Source organism: Cervus elaphus, chromosome 24, assembly GCF_910594005.1.
Source record: "Cervus elaphus chromosome 24, mCerEla1.1, whole genome shotgun sequence".
In the NCBI taxonomy this organism is placed as follows: Eukaryota; Metazoa; Chordata; class Mammalia; order Artiodactyla; family Cervidae; genus Cervus; species Cervus elaphus.
Window position 1 is genome coordinate 67,101,629 of NC_057838.1, and position 21,881 is coordinate 67,123,509.

The 21,881-nt window shown below is 61.1% G+C and overlaps 1 protein-coding gene across 4 annotated transcripts in view; it reads right to left on the bottom strand.

The window, feature by feature from the left end:
• Positions 1–2,836: 2,836 nt before the first annotated feature.
• IFT122 (intraflagellar transport 122) overlaps positions 2,837–21,881 on the bottom strand; it is a 65,386-nt gene continuing 46,341 nt past the window's right edge. For 3 of the 4 annotated variants that reach the window (XM_043885676.1, XM_043885674.1, XM_043885673.1), the window contains 12 exons: positions 18,591–18,757; positions 15,796–15,967; positions 14,325–14,427; positions 12,240–12,380; positions 11,145–11,239; positions 8,628–8,728; positions 6,661–6,826; positions 5,591–5,702; positions 5,005–5,130; positions 4,115–4,194; positions 3,696–3,860; positions 2,837–3,285 (listed from right to left, as the gene is read on the bottom strand). In XM_043885676.1, the coding sequence (XP_043741611.1) occupies positions 3,196–3,285; positions 3,696–3,860; positions 4,115–4,194; positions 5,005–5,130; positions 5,591–5,702; positions 6,661–6,826; positions 8,628–8,728; positions 11,145–11,239; positions 12,240–12,380; positions 14,325–14,427; positions 15,796–15,967; positions 18,591–18,757 (1,518 nt within the window). In that variant the 3' untranslated portion in view covers positions 2,837–3,195. The other variant, XM_043885675.1, reaches the window with a different exon arrangement.

Below are 21,881 nucleotides of genomic sequence, written 5' to 3' on the forward strand. Positions count from 1 at the left end.
GCGTGTTGGTTGGTCTCTGCTTCCCCATCCCGGCCCCTCGGCCCCTCTGGGAGGCCAGGTGTGGCGAAGGATTAGGGCTTAGTGGGCAGTGGCGCACAAATAGCTCTTAAGCCTCCACGTGGAGGTGCTGCTTGGTCAGCAGCATCCTCTCCACGGCCCCCCCATCTCCCCTCACTGCTGAGCCCCACCACCTGCGTCACCACAGCCGAGTGAGGCCTGAGACTGAGCTGCCAACTCAAGGGGGGAAGAGCGGAGGGGAGACCGGCTCTCTGCTTTCCATCTGCCTCTCCTCCCGCACCACCCTCCCCAGAGTCTGGCCGAGGCCGGGGGCTGGGGACATGGAGGTGAATCCTAGGCCAGTCCCTTCTCCCCTGGTCCCCCCTCAAGGAGCTCCCCATCTTCAGGCAGGGGCAGCAGCCACGGGGAAAACGGGTAACCGGGAGAGGTGAGAAAATGCTCCCGCCTCGGTGCTGCGGGAGCCCAGAGGAGAAACATCAAGGGCCAGGAGGGAGGGGACAGCTGGGCCAAGGCCCCCGGCTGGTGGAAAGGCGCTGGGGCCCCGGGATGGGCTGGCAGGGGAGACCAGGGGTCTCGGCGCCAGGTGGCGGCCAGCAGAGCTGCTGAAGTTATGACAGGCAGGGCAGTGGCGTGGTGGAGCCCATTCTCGATGTCCTGGGGTCTGGTGGAGGACATCAGGGTGTGCTCGGGCAAGTGCTGGGCCAGGGTGGGAGCCCCGCCTGGCGGTGGCCCCTCTGCCAGGGCTCCTGAGTATCTGACGGCGGGGCTGGCCTGCGCGGAAGACCATCTGGCGCATGCCCACCTGTCCGGGAGCCCCAAGGGGCCCCCGGCTTCGGCAGCCTGGCTGGGGGTGGACACGGGCGCCGGCTGGCCGGCTGACTGAGGCTGAGCTCGAGCTGGGACCGTCTGAGGTCTGGCCCAGGGGCTCTTTCTGGCCGCCCAGTCCCCTCTTCCTCACCTACTCCTTCCAGGAACGAGGAACAGTGCTGAAGACCCTGAGACAGGAGGTCGGGATGCAGTCGCGGCTGGCCCAGCCTGCGGCCGCCACTTCTCTGCCAGGACCCCATGTCCTCGTGGGGAGATGGGGCGACATCTCAGGATGCCCGCGGCTGAGGCCTTTCCTTCCTCGCCTTCTGTGGCATGGGAAGGGGTCGTGGTCACTGACACAGACCGAGGCTGGAACCTCAGTGTCAGAGCTGGAGGGGTCTCTTGTACGGATGGGCCAACAGCGGTGGAGAGAGGGCTGGACCTGCCAGGGCCCTGCCCAGTAAGGACACAAGAGGAGCAGGATGCGACACTCACACGCAGAGGCTGTGCCTGCCTGTGACCCTGTCTTGGCTCCATAAATATTTGATGAACGGAAGAAAAGAGAATGTTCCCGAGCCTCAGTCTCAGCATGTGTTCAGTGGGCATCCTTGAAGACGCCTCAAAGTCCTCACTCGGGGCCAGACTTAACAGGGAGCTCGGACTCAGGCCTCTGGAGCTCAGCTCCTCTGGGGCGGCAGAACCCAGCTCGGCGCCCCCTCGTCTGCGCTGTCGTGGGCCTCGAGGACGCACGCTGGAGTCGCAGGCTGGGACCCCTCCCCCCCACCCCCCCACCCCCGCCTCTAGCCGTGAGCCATCTGATCTGTCGCTGTGATTGACGCCTGTTAGGTGGTGGGGGGCTGTTTGCTCCCTCTCCTCTTTCCCAGCCACATGCGAGTGATTTCAGCTCAAGCAACGTGCTAATGGAAATCCTAACACATTAATAAATGTTTAGCGCGCGAGAGAGCATGCATGATCGTAAGTAATTAAGACGCTCAACGGAGGAGTTCTGTTGGCACAACTGTCTGGCTCCATCTCTTTCTTTTCCCCGTCACCTCCTGAGAGAGCTGCAGGGGGTGGCAGGGGGAGGGGCCGGGGTCCAGCCCTGGACTCACCCCTGGGGGGCCCCCACCCCGCAGCCGCTCCCCTCTCCTCAAGTGTCTTCATCCCTCCCTTTGGAGGGGACCTTTGCCCTGCTCGGCCTGCTTCATGGACGCCCTGCAAAGGATCAGTATCTAATCACCAGGGTGGTTTTCCACACCTTCCCTGGCAGCCCAGTCCCCTTCCTCCTGCCGTCAGGACTTTGCATAAAGCTCTGGACTGCTCTCTGCCTTCTCGGATGGGAGCCGGGAGGAGGGTGAAGGCAGCGGCCTCGGGGAAGGACCGACCCCAGCACCTCCGCCCGCCCGCCCCTAGGGCTGCAGAATGGGAAGTCACCCGCCCTCCATCACAGAGCTGAGTGAGAACCGAGCCAGCATATGAAACAGGGCTGGCAAAGAAAAAGGTCCCCAATAAATGTCAGCTCCCCTCCCCGGCTTCCCATCTGCCCTTGAGCTGCCAAATCGGACGCTTTGCTGACGCTCAGGGGACGGGCCCTTCCTGGAACCTCATGTGGGACCCACCTGCTCCGGGCGCTGCAGGAAGGGGCAAGCTCAGGTCACGTGGAGGACCTGGGGGCAGCTGGGGAGGAGGGGGGGCCTGGTCTCAGTTGGGAAGTAGAGGACTCCGCAGCCCCCGGGAGCAGCCCTGTCAGCCACCTTCTTTACAGCCAGGTATCTCATCTTCTCCTTGAGATGGAGCCCCTTTCCGCCAAAATAAATAAATAAATATATATATATTTTTTAAAAACCTGTTCCCCTACCATTCCCATATTGCCATTTTGATTAGATTATATTTTAAGAGCACACAAACGTAATGTTCCTCTCGGATCAAATTAGAAAAAAAACAGGTGCACTTTTGCATAAGGAAATTAAGTTGCAGACAATATGAAGATTTGCTAAAATGCAGACACTGATGAAAATAAGTAGCCCTTTTATTTGTAATTATTGAGGCAATCTGTTCGCAAACTGTACATGTGAATGGTCTGACAGATCCGTGGACTCCGGCAGACTGCCGTGAACAACTCAGAGCCGTTCTGAAAGGAACAGATTTTTTTTTTTCTCTCTCTCTTAGAAAATACATGTTCGCTCTCTTCTCCATCTCCTGGTGCTATTCACAAGACACAAAATGCCATAAATAGGGAGGTTCGTGGTTACACAAGGCCCCTCCCTAAGATGCACACTTGATCAGGGCAGAAGACACATTCTGAGTTTAACTCTTCCTTCGATGGCCCGATGGCCCGGCTGAGCGGGGCGGCGGTCCTCAGGGGGCTGGTCAGGGGCCGGGGTCGTCCGCGCGCCTCCGGCAGTAGGGGCAGCAGGCGTGCTGAAGCAGCAGCAGCTCGTAGTCCTCCGAGTGGAACATCTGAGGAGAGACGGCCGTGACCCCGCAACCCTGAGCGCGCAGCAGCCCCGAGCCGGGCGGGGACCACCGCCCTGCTGAGGGCAGGCGGCCTGGCAGTGAGTCGGGCCAGAAACACCAAGTCCTGGCCACCCTTGTCTGAGGCCCCTCCTGGACGAAGGGCAGGTGCAAGGAGCACAAGGTCAGGGGGCAAATCCACAGCAGACGGTCCAGGGATGCACGTGAGGCTGGGGAGGCGACTGAGGATGGCCAAGCCTCTCCTCCAGCCAGGGGGCCCTGGCCTTGGCCACTGAGGGACACGTGTGCTCCCCCCCGGTTGCCTGGCCTCCCTACAGGGACCATCCGGGAAGCGCAGCAGCAGCTGGAGGGAAGGACCGGGTAGCACACGCGCGCGGCCGGCAGCGGCCGGGTACCTGGAAGCAGGAGGGGCACATGGTGATGGAGGCGTCGGGCAGCAGGGAGCGGAAGTACTGCCACTGCAGGGGCGGCGGCCAGCGCTTGATGAGGACGTCCCGCCGGCTCATGGAGCGCAGCACGGAGCGGTTCACCACCACGGGCACGAACTCCGAGCCGCCTTGCTGCAGCCCGGGTGGGGAGAGCGGACGGGGCCTCGCTCAGCCGGCGGGGGGACAGGCGACCCCACAGAGGACCCCTGAGCCCTCCCCTGCCTGTCCGGTCCCTCGGGAGAACCCAGCTGGCCGTCTCTGTGACCGGGAGCCCGCCTCCTTCCCCCGGGGGCCCCAGGGGGGAGTGTGCAGAGCAAAGGGACCTGAGCCAGGCCTTGGGGTGGTGGGGGGGGTCTCAGCAGCCCGTCACACAGGGGTGCCCGCACCTCGAAGCTCAGCTTGGCCGTGAAGGGGTCGTTGTCCCCCACGGAGTCCATGCTCTCGTCCAGCCTCAGGGTCTGGGCATCTGGGGGGCGCTAGTCAAGGACAGGGCCTGAAGCCAAGGGAGAGCCCCCCCTCCACCCAACGCATTGAGATTCACAGGCCGGGGGCTCCCTTTGGGCCTGTGTGGGACCTTCCCCACGGCTCAGGCAAGGACGGCAAGGCGCGCGAGAGGCTTTCCCCACGGAGGAGAGGCCTGCTCACATGGAGCCCGGCACGCAGATGGGGGAGACAGCGAGGAGCTCTGAGGGCTTCCACTGCAGCCCCCAAGACCCGGCATGGCCCACAGAGGCCGCTGAGATGCAGCATGGGAACCAAGGCCTGCGGGTTGTGGGAGCTGGAGCAGGTGGGCTGGGCGGGAAGCCACAGCCCCTAGCACGGCCGGTGGCTCCTGCAGTGTCTCCCCACAGCTGCTGGGCAGCCTCGCAGACCCTCTTCGCAGAGCAGGGTGAGCATGCCTGGGGATCCCGGGGCCAGCCAGCCTGGGCCGGAGGTGCCCAGGCCCCCGCCCCCCAGGGAAGGGAGGCTGCAGGTGCGGGGTCAGGGCGGGCCATGCCCCACAGCAGCCACACCCCAGCCTCATGGGCGGGCGTGGGCGCGTGGACACGGTTCCTGCCCCCCGTCCTCCCTGCCTCTGCAGCAACTCTGCACCCCGGCCGGTGCCCCGCCCAGCTCTGGCCCCGAGCCTACTGCCACAGGGGTCTCTCCAGCATGCAGAGTGGCCTGGCCTGCCCTCGCCTCCCTGGCCCAGCAACCCCGTAAGGCCCCCTTGCCTCCAGGCCAGCTCCCAGCGGACACACACACACACACAGGGTCCAGCTGGCACCCAGGATACTGTTGGTCGTGATCTCTTGCCATTTGTTCTCCCGCTTGAGTCTTGGCGCCTCTAGGTCAATGAGGGAGACGGCTTCTTCGTCCGTGATCCCCTCCTCCAGGTAGAATTCAACCAGGTGCAGCACCTCTGCAGACACAGGCAAGGGGGAGGCTAGGAGGTGGGGAGGGGGGTCCCAGAGCTCCTTCCCGCCCAGCACAGGCCTCGCTGAAAGCTGGCGGGGCGGCAGGGGAAAGCAGGCGTGTGTGTGCAAGGGGCCTCGACCCCTCCACCATCGCCCTAGTACCTGGGCGGACTCCTCTCCAGGGGAAGAGAGGCCTCTGCCCAGCTCCTGGGAAGGGGCCTCTGATCCCCGTCGATGTGGAAGGAGCTGGGCCTGAGAGCTACGTCAGCTGCCCGGGTCGAGGGCCCCTCGTCAGGCAGAGCAGTGCTCCGGGCTCTGAGGGGTCTGGGCAGCACTGGCCCTCTCTCTGGGAACCGTGAGTGACCCTATGTGTCGGGGTGGGGGGTCTCACTGTCCCCAGTTTCCAAATGAGGACACAGGCCGCGCCGTCTGCAGCCCAGCCGCCCGCCTGCCCGCCGCGCTCACCGTAGGAAGAGGCGGAGAAGACGAAGGGCTGGCGGCAGTTGATGCAGACGTTGCCCAGGTTGTTGAGCAGCGGGTTGTTGGTGGAACAGCGGTAGCACAGGGGTACCAGCTCCTGCAGGACAGAGCACGGCCGCTGAGGGCCCCACAGGGCTGCGGGCACGGCCCCGCCTCCTCGCCTGGACTCTGGCTCCCGCCTCCTGGGGCCTGGAGGCCGAGGGGAGAGGCCACCCAGGTGGGCGGGGCAGGGGCCCTGGCGGGGGGCACAGTGCGCGGGCTCTGCCCGGTGACGAAGCAGGGTAAATAAGGGCCTACGGAGACCACAGAGGCCCTGCCCGCTGGGGCCCGCTGCCCAGGACACCCCCTGCCCAGGCAGGGCTCAGCAGTTGCGGCTCTTCCGGCAGGAACAATGGCCACAGCCACCATCTACCAGCCAGTCACTGTGCTCCACGGTTGTGCCAAGCACGCGGCCCACTTCAGTCTCATTCCTCCTCACAGCCTCCGCAGGAAAGCTGTTACACGCATCCCCATCTGATAGACATGGAGACTGAGGCTCAGGAAGACTGAGACACAGCCAGGGAATGGGGGAGCTGGGATTCGAACTTAGATCTGTCTGATGCCAAGTCTCTGCTCTGAGCTTGAAGGAGGGGGCTGTGGAGGAGACAGTGGCTGGTTGGGTTGGGGGAAGGGAGGCTGGGGCACAGAGGGAACTGCAGACACTCGGGGTGGATCTGCGGGTGAGTGATAACCTGCTTCCAGAAGGCGGGGGACTAGACCAGGGGCTCCTAGGATGAGGCCCAGGTGGAGACACTGGGCCCTGCGGCTGAGGCAGAGCAGACGTGGAGCCCCAGGACGGCTGGGAAGCAGGCGGGCAGGGCTGTGGGGCTCAGGGGGCTGTGATGAACAGAGGCGGCAGGGAGGGAAGGGCAGAAGGAGCTGGCACAAGAGGGCTCAGGCAGGGGCGGGGGGGGCGGGTGCAGAGCCCCAGCAGGGCAGCAGCCATCTCTCAGTGAAGCCCAGGCCGGGCGCAGAGATGTCAGGAGAGGCCCCCGCCCGAAGGCCAGGGCCTTCACCTCACTGTCGTGGAAAGGCTTGGAGCGGATGGCCAGGCTGCCCAGCTCGATGGACTTCTGGAACCGCGCGGGGATCTGCAGGCCCTGCAGCTTGTCGTAGGCGTGCCGAGCCAGCTTGTAGGCGCCCAGGGCCTTGCTCTGTTTGGCCAGGGTGAACAGCGTGTTCCTGCCGATGACGAGGTTAAGGACGACAGAGGCCACAGCAGGCCCGAGCACTGGCACTGCCCACCTCTGGAGCGAGCCCCGAGCTGGAACGCAGCTTGTGCGCGTGCCAGAGGGCACGGGAAGGAGCCTGAGGACTGCTTTGCTCATCTGTGGGAGGTAAGTGGATTTCTCGGATATCAAGGCCCAGAGATTTTTCCAGAGATCGAGGCAGCGTCGTCTGCATTAATATTTTAACCTTGCTTAGGTTTTCTGGGCCTGCTGATGGCTCATCTTGGACCCTGGCTGGGCCAAAACGGCTATCCCTGCCTCACCCGGCCTGCCAGCCAGCCCCTAGATTGCCTGGCACCAAGTGCCGCCCACTCCAGCCCCGCCAGGAGGAGCCTGGTCCCTGGTGCAGAACGCTCTTCTGCCTGTGCGTCACCACGGCCGTGGCGGGCTCGGGGCCTGCTTCTCGGAGCTCTTGGTCTGGGGCCGACGGGCTTCCATGCTCCACCTCAGGTCACCTCAAGTGCCGGCTATGCCCAGGCCGGTCTGCCTTTCTCCCCTCACCCTGACCCTGAATGCCCTTCCCTACTGCCCTCTGCCGAGCCTCAGCTAAACGAGGCCGGTGTCCCAAGCCTCCTCCGAGCTGCCCCTCCCAGACGTTCCTGCTACCCACGCCCTGCCCCGACCCGTGGCCCCTCCAACAGTCCTCACGTGGAGTTTCCTTGTCTGTACCTCCCCATCCTCCCCGGAGTCAGGGACTGTGTCAGGAGCCGTTTCCACATCCCCAGTGGACGTGAGGGTGAAGCTCAGGGCAGGGTTCGGTCAGACTCTGCTGACTTGAACAAGCAACTTGCTGCAGGCGCTGCGTGCAGGGTCCGAGGCCCCGTGATGGGGGCAGCTTCCCCCGAAATGTAAAGGATGGGCCTGAACCCCTTTAGAGAGGCTGGTTCTCACCAACTGGAAGCTGAGCCCTTTCCTCGGAGAGTCTGTGATTCACAGGAAGAAGGCAGGGCGGGGGCTCAGCAGAGGCCGAGAGATAGTGACGACCCCTCCTTCAGAAGGGGACAGGGGCTTCTTGTGACTTCTGTCCCTCTCAGGACCTTCAGGATTGGGATTATGTCCTTGCAGTCTCTGGCAGCACAGGCCCTCAGGCTCCTCCGCGGCCCTCACCGGCAGCCAGAGGAGGGCAGGCCGGCTCCCATGCAGGCCCTGAGGCTGCTGCCCGCTGAGCCCGGCTCCCAGGCAGGGGGCTTCAGCTCCTCCCTTCCCCCACCTCACTTCCCTCCAGCCCCTTCTGTGCGCCGGGCGCTCCCCTGGAACATCTACTCAGGCCTCCCCTGGTTACCTCAGTCTACAGGACAGATGTCGCCTCCTCCAGGCAGCCTTCCCTGACTTTGGCCCCAGCCTTCGCCCTTGGACACAGTACCCATCCCACTGAACCAGGCCCTGACACTGATACTGGCTGCACGCCGGGGATGCAGCAGGTGCTCATCCACCTGGGCTGAACAAAGCTCTGCCCGCCCCCAGGTCCCCAGCTCAGAGGCCTGGCGCTTCCTACATTCCAGTCACACGCTCCTCTGGGGGTTACGGGAGGTCCACCCAGTGTGCTGGCCAGAGACCCTCTGCCGGGCCCAGAGAGCCCTGAAAACTACCCCACCCTTGGCGTTGGCCTCGGCCTCCCCAGTAGCGGCCCTCCACCCGTCCCCGAGGGCTGCCGGAGAGAGCAGAGAGTGGGGAGCCTCTGGCAGCAGAGTGCTCTGGAAGAACTCCTGGGGCCATCAGATGGGAGGGGCGGGCAGACGGCGGTGGAAGGATACACTTTGGAGATGCCCAGGGGCGTGTCCTTGGTCAGGCTGTGAAGCAGGAACCTGGAGATGTTGAAGAGCGTCTCGGGAAGGTGGAAGCTGAACGGCTCCTCCTGCCGCGAGGAAAGCACACAGAACCGAATTTCTCAGCAGAGCCACCGCTGGGCCAGGTGAGAGGCCGACGCCAGGAACTCGGAGTGACTTCAACAGAACAGCGATCGCCCAGGGGGCACCTACTGTGTGTGCGTGGGAGCCTGCGGCCACACTTGCGTGATCCCCAGCCCAAACCGGTGAGGGAAGCACCTTCACCCTCGCTGCAGTGAGGGCAAAACCGAGGCCCCCAGGCTCCATCTGCCCACGACACCCGCTAGAAAGGTGTGGAGTTGGGATTCAAACCCACTGAAAGTGTTTCTCTGAAGCTCATTGCCTCTGGGGTGGCTAACGATTCCTTCTCCCTGAGCTCAAGTTGTTGCCAATTAGCTCTAAAAGGGGAGACCTTTAGGCAATTTGAGACGTGACCTCCATACAAGCATCCCCGTAAACGGAGGCACTTGACCCTCTGTAGCCTGAGAGCACAGGCCTCCTCTCTGCCGTCCAGCAGCAGTCTGATGGCAACGCCCACAGACATGCCAGGCACTGGGGTCCCTGCCGCATGTCCCTGCCCCCGCGCCTGGCACAGGCCCTCCCATCAGACAGGGGCTCAGCACTCGCGAGCTGAATGCACAGGTCTCCTGTACCGAGGCCGCCAGAAGCTCCACACATAGCCCGCAGGGGATGTTCCATCAGGAGGGGCCTATAAGAGGTTAAGAGATCCCTGTTTTGAAGGACTCTGGCACGCTGCTTCAGATGACAAGATGAAAGCAGGCCAGCTTCCCCTGCCAGCGAGCACTCAATGGTAACAAACTGACATTTCCTCAAGGGTCCTGCCGGGCCGCACTTAGCACTGAGCCACCGGGACTCGGGCCCCAGTTGGTCTCCATCTGCAGGGACTCGCTTTACGCCAGTTCCCTGGTCCAGAGCCCAGCCTTCTCTCCTTAGTTCTCACTTGAATTTCTACAGTCTTTGTCAGTTCCAAGAAAACCTGAGCCTGCATCCTCTCCTGGGTGAGAGCCAGGGAGAGGCCTGCCTCTGGTTTTACCACATGAGGTGTGGGAGCTCAGAAGTGTCCCAGGGAGAGGAGGCGGGGGGCTCCCCTGGGAAAGGAGCCATCACCTCCAAACCAGAGCTGCTCTGCTGGGCCTGACACCAAACCGCGAGACGCTGCCCGCCTCTGCCGGGAGTGCCCTCCTCTTCACCTGCCCCTGTCTTACTCATCTCCCACCTCCAGGCTTGGGGGCCACCTCCTCCAGGAAGTCTTCTTAGTCCTCTCAGCAGGTCCTTTGAGGGAACTAAAATGCAACTGCTTGTTTCTAGGCTGATGGAAGGCTGGCATGAGGTCTCCACATGGGTCCCCCTCACCCAGGGTCCCCCTTCCAAGTGCTCCCCAGTGTCAACTCATTGGATCCTTACCGTCAAGTAGGCACTGTTATGACCCTCATCTTGCAGAGGTGGGAGCTGAAGCACAGAGGGGAGTAAACGACCCACCCAAGGTCACATGGCTGAGCTGGGGCACGAGGCCAGCGGTCTGCCTTCCTTAAATCAGTAGGCGGGGGTCGGGGGGTGGGGGCTGCTAAGAGCAGAGGCTCCAAGTCAGGCTGCTGTCTGGGTTCAAGTCCTGGCTCTCCTACTCACTAGCTGTGAGATCTCTCTGTACAGCACCTCAGTTTCTTCATCTGTGAAATGGGATGGCAGTATGGATCTCACAGCATGGTCGAAAGGCTGATACAACGAAGCCCTCGGCACACTGCCTGGTATGCAGTAAGTGCTCAGTAAAGCTCATCTAGTGTTATTACCCTCTGACTTCTCAGCACCGGGTACGCTCACACTGCTGAGTGACTGAGGATAAGCAAACGAGGAAGCTGAGGACAGCCTGTCACCTGTTCCCTACCATCAGGAGGCAGATTTGAAACAGCTTAAACAAAGGATTTGGGAGTAACTAAGAGCTGTTTGGGCCTCTGGAGATCAAACCAACCCTCTCCTTTATAAAGAAGGAAACTGAGGGTCAGAGAGGGGAAGTGCATTGCTCAAGGGCACACAGAAAGTCAGTGGCAGGGCCAGGGAGAGACCTCGGGCCTCTGGTTAGAGCTGGACCTTCACCTGACTAGAAGACAGGGGCCCCTGGAACATCCCCCACTGGTCATTTAGACAGACAGCCCTCTGAGTGGTGAAGCCAGAGTCCACCTGAGTCATCCAAACCTGAAGCAAGAGGACCAGAAGGCCCCCTCCAGCTCTGGCTGGCTGGTTCTGAAGCCCACATACTGCACGTCAAACAAGCGGAAAATCGAAGTTCCAACCTGTCTTCCCAGGGAGACCCGACTTCTCCGCAGGTCGTCACGCCCTGAGGGTGGGTCTCTGCCCCATGCAGAGGGCTGCTGCTCTGTGAGGCGTGCCCAGGCCCCGCCCCATGCCTGGCGCCCCTGCCCACCTTACCACGTATCGCTGGATGGCGTGGTAGCCGTGGTACAGTTCGGCCAGGTGCTGGAAGTGGTGGAACTTGCCGAGCATCACCTCCTTCTGGGCAGGGTCTGCGGGGAATGGGAGCAGGCGCGTCAGCCTGGGCCAGTTCTGCCGACACCGGGCCCGCCTGAGCCATGGCGATGGAGGAGGCGCTCTGCTGTCCGAGGCAGCGCAAGTCCCGGCGGGCCAAGCCCACCAAGGCAGGACATCTCTCAGGGTCACTCCCTGGGGGAGGGCTGGCGTGGGAGAGGCTGATCACCAGCACCCAGACAGGCCAGGGCCCCCTGGCGGGGAGGGTGGGCACACATCAGGAGCGTTCACGCTCACCTCACACCTTTTCCCTCCCCATCCTTCCTCCTCGAAGCCCACACCCCTGGCCAGAACAGAAAGTGCCCCCTCACACCAGGGCTCGATGGTTTTCTAACTATACCCACGGCTCTGGGCGGTCATGCGGGAAGCAGAGCGGGTCACCCCTGCTCCACAGATGGGGGGCAGCGCTGGGGAAGGACTGTGCCTTGTCACAAGTCCCCTGGCGGCCCCCATGCCAGCGTCGCCCCCTGCGCCCACAGGCGGGCCTCGGCCAGGGGACGGCATCTCCCTGCCCCGTCCGCTTCCAGAAGGCCCGCGGCGCACCATGCGAAGTCTCGTGAAGGAAATCACATCGAAACTACCCTCCCACCTGGGACGAGTGAGGATCCGGAGTGTGCTCCTACAAAGTGATCTCTTCTTCACCTTTTCATTTAATTCCATTTTTTTTTTTAAAAGCCAGTGCTCAGCCAGCTCATTATGGGCTTCCAGGTAGTCGGGTAGAGACATGTTCTGAATTAGCAACGCAGGCCCAGACCTCCCAACCGTAACCCTGGGATGGCCCTCATACCATCCTGAAGCTGACGGGCAAACTGGGAAGAGATGACACGCGAGATTATGCTGCTGCAAGACAGGGTTATGGACAATACACCCAATAAACAAGCCCAGGGCTTTAATTAAAGCCTCCCAGCTCTTCCGATGTTTATCTTGGTGCCAGAGCGGGGCCAGGGAAAACAAGGGGCCCAGCTGATGTTTGCTTACCTTGAGCTATATCGAGGCACTGCATGGAGAGCATCCAGTAATAATAGGCGGCGTCATTAAACCTGCTCTCGACCACAGCGTTGTGCGTGAGCTGCTCCAGCACCCGGACCGCCTCGCCCTGCCGCCCGGCCTTGTGGAACGCTGCAGGGGCACAAGACCACGCCCCGTGCGGGGGAGTTGGTGGGGAGGTTCTGCGGGGCTCGCAGGGTGTGGCGGGGGTGCGGGCGCGGCAGAAGTGGGACACTCATCGGAGCAGCTGCAGCCCCACGCTGCCGGGATGCGCCTCTCAGGCCCAAGGCTATAAATAACCGAGGCTACATCCTGAAAAAGTACAGTGACACATATACTCCTTTGGGGAGCTGGGAAAAGGCAACCCACTCTGAGAAGGCATGGGAGACAGAGAAGGCTGAGGGCCACGCCGCGGGGCAAAGTCTGAGGGCCGAAGCACCGCTCACCGCGTGCCCTGCCCCATCCCAGGACAAAGCTTGGCCACTCCCCAGGTGACACCGTGAGGGGCTCAGGGCTTTTGTTGCCAGTCCCCTCGCTGCATCATCACAACAGACCTACAGACTTTGTGACATGGGCTCACGAGGTGAGGGTAGGCTGGCACCCCCAAGGTCACAGAACCGAGCCCGACGCAAGCCCTTGGTTGGTCTTCAACTGAGGGCTTTTGGATGACCACCTTGGAAAATCTGGCTTGTTCTAGCAACCAAACATTTGTAAAAACCAGCAAAAAATTTCTCAACCATTCTTCCATCCACTTCACAGAAATTTCTAGACTCCCAACTATGTGGTCAGAGTCTCGGGGCGTTGGGGGCGCCTGGGGAGGCACTCCTAGCTATGACACTTGCCCACACTTGGGCGCTGGGATGATCCAAGCTCCCTGCGGTAGGGAAGAAAGAGGTCTGGCCTTTATTCCATTCTCATCTCCAATCTCTTGTCTGAGTACCAAGTTACTATGGTGATGGATTCTTGGAAGGGTAGACACAGACAGATGGGTAGGTTGACGTGTTTTGCCCAAACATGCACATACTTCAGCACCTGGGCACTCTGGAAGCGCTGAAGCCGTGGAGAACACACTGTCCTGCCACGGGGCCTTTCGGCTGAGGAGCTCCGCGGGGAGACACCCCCAAATATGTGCAGAAGTGGCCACTGTTCCCACAGAGAAGTGCAAATGGGATGCTGTGGAAGATGACACGCCCAGCTGCAATCGGAGCCCTGCCCAGAGAGGCAGCAAACCCGAGTCGGGGGAACCAGGCTCCCAGACAGGCAGACCCCTGGTCCGATGCTGGCTCTCCAGTTTGGGGCTTTGGGACTTTGCAGGGCACCATCAGCCTCTGCGTCTCTGCAGTGCTGCAGGCGAGATGCAGGCTTATGTGGTTAAGTGCCCCATCAGTGCCTGGCACAGAGAAGGCCGTCACATTTAAAACTATTACCAGTTAAAGCTCTAGACGTCCTTTCACTCCTGTGTGCAGCTGTTTTCCCAGTGGGTGCACTGAGGAGCAGAGGAAACTCCGTTTCCCTGAGCCAGAGATAGAACCCAAGTTTCTCTTCTGGGCGAGGAAAAGTGGCAGGTGAGACCATGCCACTCACAGTACGGGAGGTCTCTTGTTCCATCCTTGCCCCCCACTGCGCCCTGCCTCAAACTCCCTCTGTGCCACCTCTTTGCTGTGGGACTTCAGACAAATCCTCTACCTCCTCCAACCTCAGTTTTCTCATCTATAAAATGGTACCTACATCACAGGGCTCCTGTGAGGATAACACGGGATGATACACCGGCGCACACGGGCCTTTGCTCAGAGGCGACGGGACCTGCCAAAGCTCCTGGGGCTCGACCGTGAGTGGTGGGCTCGAGAGCATCCCACTGGAAGCCCGTCTCCTTCCCACGGCCCCACGGTCTCCACCACCCGGCCCATCACACCTGCGGGAGGGAGCTGTCACTCAGGGCCACAGTGGGAGGGCTGGGCGGCTCCCGGGCGTGGGCGTGGCCAGCGCTTTCTCCTGCCCCTTCTGCGCGGTGCCAGGCCGTGCTGCCTACCTTTCTGGGCTTAGGGTTAGTGCGCGGTGCCAGGCCGTGCTGCCTACCTTTCTGGGCTTCCTCAAAACGATCGTTCTCTGCGAGCCACTGAGCATAGGGCACGTAGATGTCATCCTTAAACTCGGGGTGCTTCTCACCCAAGGCGAAGGCCTAGGGGAAGGAGTGAATGCAGTTTTCAGAACCCGGCCCCCGCCGCCCCCATGAAAGCACGGCGCTTGGCTGAATCCATTAGGGATGTCATATTTTGCCGGCCTGACAACTCAGACGGGGGGAGTGCCTCCCCCCCCCACCCCCAGAAATGCAAAAACAAATCAGCTCTTTGAAAACAAAAGGCAATTAACAGCAATATGCAAGCGACTGGATTCAATAACAACACAGTCTGTTTCTGGACCACAGAAGCGGCACAGAATCGGAAACATTTTATTTTGAGGCTTTGCGTGGGCTCCCGTAGCGCAGCAAACAGATTTCTTTTAATTGCAGGCGACACCTAAGGAAACAGAATTGACATTATCATCACTGCTGCTTATTAGCTGTCAGAGATGACTGTGGACGTGGTGCTGTGTGGCACCCGCTGTCTGCTTCGTCTGAGCCCAGAACCACCTGTCGGGCCAGGAGAACCAGAAATGAGTCAGGGGGCCAGGATGTGGTGATGGGGAGAAAGCCTGCCTGACGCACCCATTTCTGCTGCTTGGGAGAGCTGACAGACGCCTCTTGAGAAGCCATGACTGCCTCTGTCTTCAGCCCCACCCTTCTTCATCAGTGACCTCGTCACCTCAGCGAACGGAGCCACTGAGGGGAGACGAGGGTCAGACGGCTCTTAGCAGCAAAGCCTCGCAATGGCCCTGCAGACCAGACCTCAGCGGGTGGGTGGAGCAGGTGGGGACTGTGGGCCCAGCGCTGAGTCCCCTGAAGATGGATTTCAATCCAGGGCACAGGAAGCCAGGGAGCCAGAGGCTGGGAGTCAAGCCACAGAGGGGGAGTACAGTGGCGGCTCCCCATGCAGTACACGGTCAGCCCCCTGCAGCCGTCTCTCCTGCTGGCCTGGCTAATTCTTACCAGCCCTTAGGACACAGGAGTCGGGGGAGAGGGCGAGGCCCCTGCAATGGCTCTGGCAGCCTGTACCTGGAAAGCATGGCTGGCGTTTTCCGCCACAGTTTGGCAGAAAAACACCACCGAGCAGGGTTTAAATGTCACAGAGGTGTGGCGTCCGTATCAGCGACGCGTCAGCCAGGACCAATGGCAGGCAGTGGGGGCTATCATGTTAACTCTAGCGTCCCTCACATGTATCAGAGCCAGCAGGCCGTGAGGGTTTCCTGAATGAGCGAGTGAGTGAAGGCAGAAAGCGAGCGCGGAGAGGCACTCCGTTCTGGAGTGTTCTCCAGAACACTCGGGGCTCAGAGAACTCGCGGGCAGGTCTCCTGACCTTTAGGCCAGCACTCATGTCAAGGGCAGCTGCTCTCCGTGAGAACCGCCCCCAGTCCCCGGGTCCCAGGGCTCTGGGAGGGCCCCGGCGCTCACCTCGTCCCAGCGCTGGGTCTCCACGTGCAGCTGAACCAAGGACTTGAGGTCACCAATCTTCAGGTAGGTCTCCGCGGCGTAGCCAGGGTTATCCAGCTTCTTGAAGAAGTGAGCACACAGCAGCAGCGGCTCCCGCTCGGCCTTGTCCAGCTTGCGGGCAATCTCAATGAGCCTGGAGCCGCAAGAGCGTGGGGAGGAGGTGGGCTCTGGGGAGGCGGCCGGTGGGGGGAAGCCCCATGGCGTCTGGGTCTCCCCGAGGGTGGCTCTGCGCCCATCATGCTGACGGCCACCACCCTCCCGGCTCAGTATGGTGCCTCGGCCCCTGGCGCTTGATGCGAGGTTATTCATTGAAGGAGTACTTCACCCAGAAAGGCCGCCTGGTGAAGGACACCGTATCCCCCACTTCATGTGCCTTTCCCGGGAGTAACGGCCCTGTCCAGCAAGCGCTGGGGGTAGCAGGCAATGTCTGCCGCTCACCTACGCGCATCAGCTCAGCGCCGTGAGCCTTCCCACGTGTGATCTCACCGGATCGTCTCTGCCCTTGGGGGGTAGTACTGTTATTCCCATTTCACAGATGAGGACACCAGAGACCAGGGTGGAAGGTGGAGCCACCCGACCACGCCTCTGCAGCCGGGAAGTGGCCGAGTGCCCTCTCCAGCACCATTAGAGGAATTCTCGCAGGGGAGCAGGCGTGGGGGTGGGAGCAGCCTTTGGGGACCGGACCGCTGGAGGAAGGGCCAGTGCGCTAACGCTCTGAGCTCTGGGGGGAGAGCCTCCGGGGATCTGCGCCTCTTCTCCTGGCCACAGTGCTGACCGGGCCAGGGCGGGGGTGGGGGGTGCCCCGGGACCACAGGTTCACCTGGCCCTGCCACAGCTCATGGGCACATGGGGCCTCATGGAGAGCACTTCTTCCCTCCGGAGAGGCCGGGCTTTGGAGTCAAAGCGGCTCTCCCGGGGGAGAGGGGTTCTATCTACCCAGCTTGCTCCTTGAGAGAAAGGATGGGGAAGCAGCTGTTAAAAGAGACATCTCAGAAATCGGCAAGCTCAGGGAGGCCTGTCAATCGCACTGAGAAGAATAATGGCTCTAAAAATACCACTTCTCAGCAGAGACAGGACGCATTTTTAGGGAAAGCTGGTGCAGGCAACGCCTTGGGAGCCCCCCCCCGCCCCCTCCCCCCCGTTAAACCTAATGTCCCCAGAGAAAGGACAAAGCGTGCTTGATGTCTCTTCTGAAGGAGCTGAGTATCCCAGGGGTAACGTGATACATATCAGCTGCAAATGACGGTGACGTGAAAACCTAGAGTGAGTAGGGGCCCTAAACCTGCCTGGCTCTCTCCTGTCCCATCCCTTTTCATGAAGAGAAAAACCTAGTGGGGGCGGGGGGTGGTACAGGCGAAATCTGCACCTCTATCTCCAAGAAACGCTACTCTGGGACAAGAGGATGATGGGGCGGTGGGTCACCACCCAGGGCCCTCTGTGAGGGACCACACCAGCCACGTGACTTAGTCGTTGACCAGCCCCTCTCCCTCCTGGGTCCCGGGCCACTGCGGCCCAAGGACCACAGAGTGGTTTCCAGGGCAACCGAAAGCCTTCAGGGCGCAGGCCGAGCCGACCCCAGGAGCCGCTCCCGCACCTTTTCTGCCAGCTGCGGCAGCCTGCACGCATGTACTCGTGCACAGACACACACACACACACGTGTTAGCCCGAAGCCCATTTCTGATGGTGGGAGGAGAAAGGCCGCCCCGTCCAAAAAGGGTCCTGAGACTGAGCCCATCCTCCGTCTGGCAGCTCCACCCGAAGCCCGCGCTTGGGTTCTCTGCCTCCGTCTATGGCATTGCCGACCGCCCGGCCAGAGCTGCGAGTCCAACTCCAGCTCCCCAGTCGGCCCCGCCCTGACACCACCGCCTCGGTTCCTGCCAGTTCAGCTCTCCCATGTCTCTCTCGTTCCCTCCGCCGCCACATGGCCCCCCTGGCCCATTGCACTGGACACCTACCTGGTCTCCCTTCCTCCAGTTTTCCCCCCATCCTACACCTTTGGTGGGAGCACGGCCCTGACCCGGGGTCCTACCCACCTACTGACAAGTCTAAACACCTCAGTTTGGCCCCCGAGGCCATGAGACCAGCCCGGAAGCCCCTGCTGCTGCCAGCATCCTCCCCGCCCCTCTCCTGGACCATCATCCGAAGGCGGCCGACCTGTCCTGTCTGTGCTGTTCCTCCCCCGCACGCCCTTCCCTTCCTGCGCCTCCACCACTTGAAAGTTGTCAAAGGCCCTTCCGGCGAAGACCACCCCCCGGGAGAAGACAGCCACGGTTCCCCCCAGGGGAATGCACATCTCCTTCCCCGAGGTGCCTGGCACTGCTCCTGTTCCTTTCAGCGCCAACCGTGATACAGGCCACGGGCACTGCTCCATGACTGCCTGGCTGGCCCTGTGCGACCACTCAGTGCCTGAACCTCGGTTTCCTCATCTGAAGGGGGGCATGCAGACACCGACCCTGAGGGTGTCGGGGGAACCACATGCCCGCAGGGAGCTGCCGAGCCGCTCAGGCGGGGCTCAGGGCATGGCACCCCCAGAGCCTGGTGGCCCCCCACCCTCCACCACCCCTTCCCCCGGCCTTGCTGAGCAGCTCAAAGGCAGCGACTGCTGTATCTCTGTCTCCCCCAAATCGAGTCACCGCCACCTGTGATCAGACACTGAGAGAAACACTGTGTTTTCCCTTGTCAGTCACAGCCGAGCGCTGACAGGATGTGACACGCCGCCACCCACGTGCCTCTCGCGGCCGAGGCTGGAAACCTACATGTCGACCCAGCCGTGGTCGCCGCTGATCTCGATGGCCTTGCGGTGCTCGCCCGCCGACATGTACATCTCCACGGCGGCTTTGGGCTCGTTGATGTTTCGAGCCCAGTCGGCCTGTTTGGTGATTAGCATCTTTGTTTCTTTGGGGTCTTCAGATCCAAGGAAATCCTGAGGAAGCACAACAAACAAAAACACTCCGGATTAGGACTTCCTGCTGCCAGCGTGACAGCAGAGCTGCCGGAGGCTGCAGCGAGGTGGTGGCGGCCGGCAGCCAGGATGCAGGCGTGGGCCAGGCCCCGCGGGGCCGGTGGGGGGACGGCCAGGGGCCGCCCCACAGGTGCTCCGGGCGGGGGCCAGGGCAGTGTCAAGGACGGCGGCCCTCATCGCTTCCTGCCCGTCCTGCTAACGGCCGCGTGTCCTTCAGCTGGACAGCGCTTTCCAGACTCGGGGAGCACCGTGCAGACTCCACGGTGCGGGAGGCTCACGGTCAAGGTGCTGTTTCTCCTTCACGCAGAGTTTGATGTAGCTGTGACTTTACACAATTTCAGATACTCAGACCCAGTGGACCCTTCACTCAGAGAGTAAGGACGAGCCCCCTCCCCCACCAGCGCCTCAGAGTGAGGCCGAGGGTCCCCTGAACGCAGGCGGGATGGCTTCCACAGTCCCCGGACGGCCCCTCAGCCGCCGCCGCGCTGCAGGGTGTCTGTTTCCTGACTCTGCTCACCTTCTGCCCCCTGAACTCGGGGCATGCTCCCCTCGGCTCTGCCCTGGCTGCTTGCCTGGTAAGGAGCACAAGGGATTCTGGTGAACCACTTCTCAACCAGATGCTCAGAAACCAGGCCTGGGTTCGGGTCTGTGGGGGTGGGGACAACAGGAGGCCACGGGGATCTGAGGCAGAGGGAAGGGGCTTGCAGAGGCCCCGTGAAGGGGGGGAGAGGCCGGGGGATCTGGGGGGCTCGGAGCCTGTGTTCCTTCGACCACAGCGGGCCTCTGAGGAGCCAGGCCCAGCTTCCCTGGGTTTGGCCTGAGGATTCACGAGAAACAGCCTCAGAAGAGCACCTCTTCTCAGAATGTGGTTACCCAAAGTACGTGCGTGGGGGCCGCCAGAGTGGAGGCAGCTTTGGTGCTGACAATTTTAAAGGTGGGGCTTGTCACAAAGGGAAGTTGAAGAGCTTAAGAGCACAGGCCCACGTGCCTCCTCAGCGGCGGTTTGTCTCGGGAATAGAGTGCCCTGCGGAGCCTGCGCTGTGTGGAGCTCAAAGCCTGAGAAAGCACGCCTTTCCCCTGATTAGCACTCACTTGTCAGGAAAGTACAGTCAATGTACGCTGAAAACCCACTCGAACAATTAGCGTTCTCTTTTCTTTTTCCATTTGCTTTCAGGGTAATTGGGTAGCCTCTAAAATAACACATTAGATGGGCCAAAGACGAGCGATTCTTTTAAGGGGAGGACGGAGCGTCACGACCCTGACTCTGAGGCGCCAATAACAGACAACTCGCTGCAGCTCACGAGGGGAAGGGGCTAGGACGGTGGCTGCACGTGCCGGAGACGCCTGGTTTGGGCCCTTAAGGACACGGCCTTTACTCTCAGTAGCTACAGCGCTGACCCTTTATGCCAAAGCAAAGCCGGAAGCTCTGCTGACCTGGTTGGTTAAAGGAGGTGAGCGGCTGGAGAAAACAGGCATCATGAGAGAACAGAAATGTCCTTCAGAGTGAGGGCTCATGGACTGTGGTGTATCTGTGGTGAGAAGGGCCAGAAGCCAAGGGCGAGCCAGGAGCTTGGCTGGTCGGTGAGGAGCAGAGCCAGGGACACGACTCACAGGCTTCGTGACGGAGCCTGCCCCAGCCCCTCAGCCCGGCTCCAGAAGCTCTGACCTAATTGAAGTTGAGTCTAAATGGTTCCTCTAACAAGATGGCCTTCTAAAGGTTCTTTGGTTCCATGGCGCTGATTTACACGTTATCTGGGGCCGTGGCAAAGGCTTTGTCCTGGAGTGGACAGAAAGAGGCCGTGCTGAGTGATGAAGGAGACTAAACAGTGTTCTCATGCTCGGTGATTTTGATAAGGACATGCCACATGAGAGTTAAGAGCATTATAATTCCCTTTATCACCACATAAACATGTCACTTACCCGGAAAGCATACAATTTATTTGTACGTGGGAATGTAATTTAAAAATTTTCTGAAAACCAGATTGAATCTTGGGAAGCAATTTTCAAGTAAACAAAAACATACCACGTTAATAAGCACTGTATCCCACCCGCCCCCCCACCCCCCGACATAATGTGTATGTACACATTTTCTCAAATTCAGACTATGGGTGGGGAGGGCGGCTGAAATGGAACCAACCTACTTGGATCCTACTTGGAATTTTACCAAAGACTGAGACCAAAAACAACGCCCAGCATATTTACCTTCGTGGAGAGGCAGACCAGATGGACTGTGTAAATGGCTGCCTTTCTGGGTGGGAGACTGTAGGCCCACGAAGCCCGCCGGAAGTGTGATGGGGGTGCCCCCGTGCAGGGGCAGGGCAGGGTGGGCAGGGGGCAGCCCTGAAGGACAACCACGCCGTGGTCCCGCCTGGCCTCGCTCGTTCTCCCAACCTTGCTGAGCTGAGCTGGGTGAGGTCGCCCTCTGAGAAGGAGATGGAGGCTAAGCAGAGTGAAGCTCCTTCCCCAGCTCACCCACAGGGAGGCCGGGCCTCACGCCCGCTCCCTGGACCGCAGTGCAAGGCACTGTCTCTGACGCCGCGGCTGCCCACCGGGGCTTCTCAGGGATTCCGGGAGGGGCAGCTGGCCCAGAAGAACCACCACGACCAGCAGATCCCAATACCCACATTGTAGCCTCAGGGATTCGCTCCCTTACTCCCAGGTTCTATCCTTGCTTTAAATGTTATTATCCCCAGAAAGAGACACGCTGAGGTAGGTGTTCTCAGTGTGAGCGTGCTGTTACATTGTGTGTGTGTGTGTGTGTGTGTGTGTGTGTGTGTGTGTGTGCGCGCGCGCGCATGTGTGCTGGGGTCTGGAGAGAGTGGAGGGTACAAGAGTTGAGGAGGGCAATATGGGGGCAGCCGAAGCAGCCAGACCTGAGGAATGGAATGAAGGAATCACCAAGGAAGAGATGCGCTGGGGCCCGGTGCTCGGCCAGGTGCTGAGGACCTGCAAGTCCAGGGCTGCATCACAGCGACCCAGGTACTGCTGTTCGCCCGGGGCCTCACAGAGGCGCCGAAGAAGAGCGCGCAGCCGTCCTCAGGAACAGAAGCGCAGGTGGACTGCGCGGAGGGCTTTCCGTCCTGAA